General features: G+C 57.4%; 1 protein-coding gene across 1 annotated transcript; it reads right to left on the reverse strand.

Moving 5' to 3' along the window:
• Window positions 1-1,110: 1,110 nt before the first annotated feature.
• XKR8 (XK related 8) lies at window positions 1,111-7,250 on the reverse strand. The gene is made up of 3 exons (XM_039230407.1): window positions 6,906-7,250; window positions 4,289-4,485; window positions 1,111-2,698 (listed from the first exon to the last, which is right to left on the reverse strand). Exons 1-3 carry the CDS (start codon window positions 7,196-7,198, stop codon window positions 1,989-1,991), a joined length of 1,200 nt encoding a protein of 399 aa, XP_039086338.1. The 5' UTR covers window positions 7,199-7,250; the 3' UTR covers window positions 1,111-1,988.
• Window positions 7,251-7,979: the final 729 nt, after the last annotated feature.

Here is a 7,979-nt window from a genome sequence, read left to right on the forward strand (position 1 = left end):
GCATTCACCTCTCCCTGTGCCCTTCCCTACTCTTACACTATCTCATACAGTTTTATTTATCCTATTTATTGTGTCTGCACTAAAGTGAACGAAAAATAGACCCGAGACGGTCCTGGGTCTGCTCGCAGATGACTGCACCTTTTTCTTCTCCCCAGTGCCCTTTCCTGCTCCTTGCTTCCCCAAATCGCAGACCTTCCTGAGCAACAGAAGCTGCACCTCCCTGGCATCACCGACCACACCCACGTCCCCTAAGCTGCCTCTTCACTGACATGCCCCGCCTTGCTCCCAGCAAAAAGACCTTTCTTCACCCAGGCTCTGGTACTCACTTCCTGGCACCAAAGGCGTTTGTGGCCACTCCTGCCTGTCTGGCATCGGCGCAGGTTAACAGCACACACTAGCGTCAGTCCAGATCTGGGTTCTGATGCCCACCTGGCAACCATCGACCCCACAGTGGCTTACCGGCTCCTGTTTTATTTATTTCTGAGAGAGAGTGAGAGACCATCCGAAACAGGCTCCAGACTCTGAGCTGGCTGTCAGCACAGAGCCCCACGTGGGGCTCGAACCCACGGACTGTGAGATCATGACCAGAGCCAGAGTTGGACGCTTAACCGTCTGAGCCACCCAGGCGCCCCTGAACTTCATTTCTTTTTATGGCTGAATAATATTCCATTGTATGTATATACCATATTTTGTTTACCCATTCATTTGTTGATGGACACTAGTGGTTTTTCATCGTTGAGTAATTGTGAATAATGCTGCTATGAAGATTGCCATCCAGATATCTCTTTAAGCCTCTCTTTTCATTTATTTTGGGTATAAACTGAGGAGTAGAATTACTAGATTGTATGGTAATTCTATGTTCAGCTTTTTGAGGAACCAACAAAATGTTGGTCGGTCCAGATCTGGGTTCTGATGCCCACCTGGCAACCATCGACCCCGCAGTGGCTTACCGGCTCCTGAAACTTGGAAAACAAGCTTGAGAAGTCCAGCCTGTGCCAGCCGTCTTCTCTGGTCCCAGGACCTTTATCGATTTTAAGGGGTGAACTTCACGTCCCTGACCCTTCTTTCCAGGTGGCTTTGAACTCTAGATTTAATGATACGACCAGGTTGGAGAGTTTTATGAGGTTTTAATAACACTGTAATAATACTGCTGAACAAAAACAACACATACGTGTCCTTCACTTGCAGAAACACGTATGCACACGCCTCTTCCTCTCCACATAGACTCTGAGGTAGAAAGTGTACTGCCTAAAGTATAAAACTCCATGGGCTGAGCCACGGCCCAGACCACAGGTTCACAAGCGCTTGGTTGAAAGGTGGCACCCAGAGAGCAGGACCAGAGGCTGGGCCAGCTGCCCTCAGGCCTTGGGGAGGTTGACAGGGGCCGCTCGTTGGACATCCCCAGCTTCCAACATGACAGCCTACTCCGGAGCAGCTGCAGAGGGTGAGGGATGAAGCTTAGGCGGCAGCTGATTGTGTTCAGGTCCCAAGGATAGAATGTTTCTGGCATAGAAATTGCTCTCAGTAAACATTTGTTGAATGAACTGAATGACAGGTGGGGCCGGGAGGAAGAATTCTGGAGAACACATCCCGCAGGTCCTGGGCCTTCTAGCCCAGGATAGGGGAACCTCGGGGTAGGACAGCAGCTCCACCAACTTTAGAGGTGGCCAGGGAGGTGAAAACACGAGCACTAGGAGCTTTGGGGCACCAGCTACACTGGTTGCCAGGGGTAGGGTGGGGAAGGGGGGGGGGGTCTCTTCTTTCCTCCCAAAGCACCTGGTACATAACAGGGGCCCTTGAGCCTCCAGGGCCCAGCCTTTCTCCTCTTGTTCTCATCCTTGAAGTCAGGCCCCTCCGCCTTACTCTACTCTGGTCTCCAGTGCCTGGCACATCAAGCATTAAGTGCATCTTGAGTGAATCAAGGCCAAGCAACTGCATTCTACCCATTGATGCCATCTGCTCTGTCCTCTGCCGGGTCTGACCCTGCCTCAAAGGACCCCATTCACCTCTCCCTTCTGTGGCAAGGCAGCCTCATCCCTAACCCTGGGGAAAAAGTTCTGAGCCAACTGGGCCATGCGCTTGTTCTGAGGCGGCTGACGCCACTCGAGGGAGCGGAGGTCTCGGGTCCCATCCACACGGTCAGGCTCCCAGCGGCAGCTAGGATGCAGCCAGCAGTAGTAGACAAGCCGCAGGGCCAGGCCCAGGAGGAAGCAGACGCCGCCCACAGGCAGCAACGTCTGCAGTGGGATCTCACTGGGCAGCCAGGCGATGTGAGTCAACCAGGTGACCACCATGAGAACACTGTCACTCAGGAGGAACACCAGGTGGATGGTGGCGCGGCCTCGGGTGCGGCCCTCGGCCACGTTGAACCAGGAGAAATAGAGGATGGTGGCCACTGTCGCCCGGTACAGCCACTCGGAGCAGGAATCTGGCATGAAGTCCGTGCCCTGAAGCCAGACCCAGAATAGCAGCACCAGCCACAGGCCGAAGAAGTGCAGAACCACGTAGTGGGGGAAGAGAGCTGAGAAGAGGGCCACGGCGAAGACTCGGGGCCACAGCAGCAGCAGGTTCCACAGGAAGTAGACCACAGAGGAGCCCGGCCCCAGGGGCGGCTTGGAAGGAAGGCAGGTGCGCAAGGCCCGGTGGTAGTCAAGCAGCGCCCAGGAGATGCTCACGAAGGACGTGCAGATGCCGACCCCTAGGGAGAGTAAGCGGCAATAGGTGAGCCCTGTCGGCAGCCTGCCCGGCACTCCCGAGAGGTCACGGCCGCCCAGAGGTGGGTGTGACAGCCCCCTATAGCTGAAGGGAAAGTGCACTTGGAAAACATCTGTTCACGCAACCAACAACAGAGCTGGGGTTCAAATATGGAGTCTGCCCTCTGCACCACAAAGCTTTACTTTTCAGGGGTTACCACAGTGATATTCTTTGAGGATAAAGAGGGTGTGGCTTATATAACCTCCTCTGCACCCTGTCACCCAGCATCCAGGACCTTGGGCCCCGGCTGCACCCTCAGCAGATTTAGGGCCCTCTAAACCTTCCTTTCCCGGAAAAGCCCAAGGCCTTCTTGGGACTGAAAATCAGCAATCCCAGTTCCCCTTTTGTAGTCTCAGAAATGGAAGCAGGAAATCCCAGGGTTTCCTGGGTGAAGCTGCACTCCAGGCCGGGAGGAATTTCTGCCACACAGACATAACGTCTGGGCTCAGACTGGGCCTTCGTCTTGATTTCTCAACACCCCAAAGTTATGGCGGAGAGCCTATCCCACCTCCTAGCTGCCCTCCCGTGGCTAAAAGCACTGGACCTCCAGGGAGGGACAGAAGCAGCGCTGGAATGTCTCTAGAGTGCTTCCTACCCTGCCCTTTCCCACGGCAGTCAGTCAACAGATGTTCCCCAGGAACCTGTTACGGACCAGGAAGCCACCACCCCCACCCCGGAAGCAGATCTGTGGCCAACGTCCCTTCTAACTACCCCATGCCGGGTCTTAGGGCTGATCCCCTTCCGGTTTGCCCAGCATGCCGCAGCCCCTGGCCTGGACAGGCTTCACCCTCCATGCCAGGTAGACCCGGTGCACGTGCCCTGCGAGTTCCAGGGCCCTGAGGTCACCTATCCGGAACCCGCTCCACCCCACCCCGCTCTGCAGGTGACCCGTGACACCTCACCTGCTTCTGCCTGCAGCCTTAGCACACAGTAATGATCAATTTCCTTGTCTCTGAGCTCCTTCAGGGGACAAAATGTTCTGCTCCCCTGGGATCCCTAGAGCCCAGTGCCTGGCACCTAATAGCAGCTGAATAAATGTTCACGAAATAAAGAGTTAGGAGAATCTGTCTCTTCCCTCACTCCCTGCCTCCCATGCACATAGTGTAGACTGTCTCCACGTAGCCCTGACCTAGACACCCACATCACTCAAACAGACAAAAATAGGTGCCCAGTGAATGCTCTGTGCCCCCGGGCATGTCCCTTCACCTTTCTGCACCTCTTCCCTCTTGTGTAAAATGGAAAGAAATAAAGCACCAACCTGTAGGGCTGCTGTGCGTGTGAGCAATGTGGACAAGAAAGCACTTTACGCAGGGCCTGGCTGACAGCTGGCACTCAGTCATCACGGCCGCTACACCTGCCGTTTGTCCCAACTCAGAAGGCTAAAGGGTAACTTTCGGATGGAGCGCAGAGCGCAGTCCTGCCCAACTGAAGGCTATTCTATTTTCTAGGCAGCTTTTTAAGAGTGGAAACACTCCTGACGTGTCGGGAGCTTTCCCAAACCGTAACGGGGACTGGCCACTGGCCCAGCACTCACACTGGTAGGACTCGGCCCGGCCGCTCTGGAACACGATGGCCAGCACCAGCGTGAGCTGCGGAGTCGTCTCCAGGAAGGTCTCAAAGAGCCGCAGCATGCTGATGTCCAGAGTCAGGAAGTCGGCATAAGCCAGGTCAAAGTCAGAGGGCACCTCCTGCTGCCACACCAGCAGCCCTTGCTGCAGCCCCTGCACACACCTAGGCAGCACATACGGATGCCCCAAGGGGCCAGGTTAGCGTCCTGTGGCGGTCCGCCTTCCCTCACCCGCTGGGTGGGTGCAGACGGGCTCCGATCCTAGCCTGTCACTCAACATGCTGTGGGGCCTCGGGCACCAGCGACTTCACCTCACCGAACTGGTTCCTCCTCATGAAGTGGGGACCAATATAACCCCTGCCCTCCAGCTGGCCAGCATGCCCCCAAGGTCATCACAAACCTTGTCCCATATGCCCCTTACAACATCCCCATTTGACAGATGCGGGACACAGGACCAAAGCGCCAATAAATGGTGGCAACAGGAGTTGAACCCAAAGCTGTCTGAATTCCAAAGGCACACTACAAAATTGCCTCAGGTGATAGTTCTCAAATGTTAGCAAGCGTAGGCAAGGTCAGACTGTGCTACAGAAAGACCACCCTCGTGCTCGCTTTGGCAGCACATGTACTAGAAAGATCACCTTGGCTGTGGAGAAGCGGAAGGGATGGAGGGGTTAGAACGGAAGCACAGATCCATTTAAGAGAACTGCCCGGAGCGATGAGCACGGAGACAGGCAGAGTTAATTTTTTTTAATTTTGTATTTATTTTTGAGAGAGAGAGAGAGACAGCATGAGCAGGAGAGGGTCAGAGAGAGAGAGACACACAGAATCTAAAACAGGCTCTGGGCTCTGAACCGGCTGTCAGCAGAGAGCCCGACACCGGGCTCGAACCCACGAACCGTGAGATCATGACCTGAGCCGAAGTCGGACGCTTAAACTGACTGAGCCACCCAGGCGCCCCGCAGAGGCAGAGTTAAAAGAGAGCCCAGAGGCTGGATAGATGGGCATGGGTGGTGACCCAGTGGCATGAGGGGGGTAGTGGAAGACGCACCAAGATCTCCCCCCCCACCCGCCAGAACTGATCTCAGTTGGCTATTGGGAGGTGAGCCCATTCACTCACTGCCAATTCATTCATCAGACATTTAATGTCACTCCCTGGACAGACGTGACAATACACTAAGGGAGCAGGGGGGGCAGGCCCAGGTCAGGGCTCTCCCTCAGCAGGGACCTCTGCCTCTCATCCCCCAAGGCCCCCCGCCTCAGTCTAGTCGAAGATAGGTAGAGACCCATTTTCAAAACCGAAGTTCAGTAAAGTCTGTCTGCCTCGCGCTCAGCAGAACTAGAAGGGAAGACGCACAATACAGTGATGGATTCAGGGCTCATCAAGGCCCGCCGGGACTGGGGTAACCGCACCCCTTCACGCCCGGCCGGCAAGTGATTGATGCCTGTGCAGTCCCTCAGGCAAAACTGCAATATTCCACGCTCCTCTTATCCACCCCTGGAGACTCAGTGCAGCTTCGTCAAAGCAAGACGTGGAAAGAATGTGTAAAATGGACTCAGGAGCAGACGTCGCCTCCAGCCACCCCATCCCTACTCAGACCGCACCATGTGCTGACTGCATCACAGGACTCTGATCCCTTGTTTCAGTTTCCTCATCTCGAGGGGACCCTGCCAGTTGTGAAAAGTACAGCCCCCACAGATTTGCAGGGCCCCCGGGCTGGCGCAAGGGACATGGGTGAGTCCGACCCCATCTCTGCTCTCTTGCTGGCGCTGGGGGTGAGGGGGTGGGGCAGCGAGAACAAAAGTGGGAAAGAAGGGCTGAGAGAAGGGCTCTATTGGGGGGGGGGTCTGGAGGGGGGAGGTATCAGCGGTGCTGAAGCTCCCGGGGGACCCAAGTAATCAAGCTGGCTGACATTTGTTGAATGCTTCCTCTGCGCCAAAGCAGTGTACAGGTCTTATTCCGTTAATCCTTCCCAAACAGAGGCAGGGACTACAACCATCCCCACTGGAACAAAGAGTAAACTGAGACCCTGAGGGCTCAAGGGACCTGCCCAAGGCCCCACCCACAGCCGAAAGGAACACCCGAGTCTGCCATTACCCTAGTCCGCCAAGAGCCCGGCACCATGCCAGGCACGTGCCCACTCTTGCCTTCGCTCCTCTCAACCGGCCCACCTGCCAGAGATGTCTAGACTCCTGCCGCCTTCTAACACAGGAGGAAACCGAGGCTCAGAGACCGGCAGGAATGAGGTCACAGATCCAGCTAGAACTGGATCCCAGAGAGGCCGGGCTCCAAATCATGTGCCTCCTTTTCACCTCTGGGCTTCAGCTTCTTCCCCTGTGCCAGAGGGCAGGCCTACTTGGGCTCCGACGGCTGCCAGCGGGCGTTCTTTTCCTTTAGGGGCGGGGAGCTCACCCGTGAGCAGAGGTGCCCCCCCGGGCTTGGCTTCCTCTCCTGGGTCCCCATCCTCTCCTTCCCAGCCCCTCCCCGGTGTCCGAGCTCTCCCCGGTGCTACTATAGCCCTGCTGCAGGTGCCGCTGGGCTCCGTTCCTCTTCCCTCCTCCCTCCTCCCGAGGGCGGGGCGCTCACCTGTACAGGTAGCCGAGCTGCAAGAGATGCAGCAGCGCCAGGCAGCGGCCTGGGGGCTGCGACGCGTGCAAGCCGACGGGGTCGGCGCGCAACCAGACCCAGCTGAAGAGCTGCAGCGCCACCGAGGCGAGGCCCAGCAGCGCCAGCACCAGCGCGGCCCACAGGTAGCGGCCGCTGAGCACATACTGGCCGGCGGCCCACAGGTCGGCGCCCAGGTCGATCAGGAAGGCGGCGGTACCCAAAAAGCCCAGGACCAGGTCCCAGAGGAGCGCGGCGCGGGGAAACCAGGGCATGACCCGCCGGCCTCTCCCCGTCTGTCCCAGCTGGGCTCGGACCCGCCCTCCGGGCCCGGGGTCGCCGCGGCAGGAAGGAGGCGGGCTCAGCCCTAGGGGCCGCCCAGGGCCCGGGCCTTCTGGGCGGGACTTCCCCGTCCCGCCCTGTCCGGGGAGGAGCAAGGCCCCCGGACCCCGCTGCCGGGGCGTCCGCCGACCCCACCTGTTTCCGTCTGCGCCCCAGACGGCCCGGCTGCATTCCCGCAGCGGGCGCAGAGGTACCTGCACCCGGTCCCGTTGAGCCCCGAAGACGGACCGGCCCAGGCTTACTGCCCTTACTTAGCCCAGCGGACTTCTAATTGCCTCGTTTTGCAGTTGAGGCGAAAAGAGGCCCGAGATGACTAAAATGGCCCGGAGAGTAGCGCCCGGGCTACCATCGGGATCCCTCACATGCGCACTGTTGCAAAACAAAAAGGCCTGTTCTGATCCGCGATTGCAGGACTTCGAGAACTGACGAGGCCTCGACTAAGGACGAGTGCGGGAGAGACCGAGGGCACCGGGCCGACAAGACTCCGCTTCCACGAGGCTCATTTTACTCCGATTATTCAAATACAAGGGGCGGGGGGCGGACGTACCATAACAGGCGAGGGAGTTGCAGTAAACCGTATTTACCTATTAAAAAGAAAAGCGCACTGAATAAGATGCTCGATGAGCACTGTTTTTTGGATGAAAAATGTGCCGGGGGGGCGGGTTGCGCGGGAGGCTTTGGAGCTTCATTCCCTGACCCCGCTGCCCCCAGTTC

This window comes from Hyaena hyaena, unplaced genomic scaffold (genome assembly GCF_003009895.1).
Source record: "Hyaena hyaena isolate Hyena2069 unplaced genomic scaffold, ASM300989v1 scaffold_3, whole genome shotgun sequence".
Taxonomy (NCBI): Eukaryota; Metazoa; Chordata; class Mammalia; order Carnivora; family Hyaenidae; genus Hyaena; species Hyaena hyaena.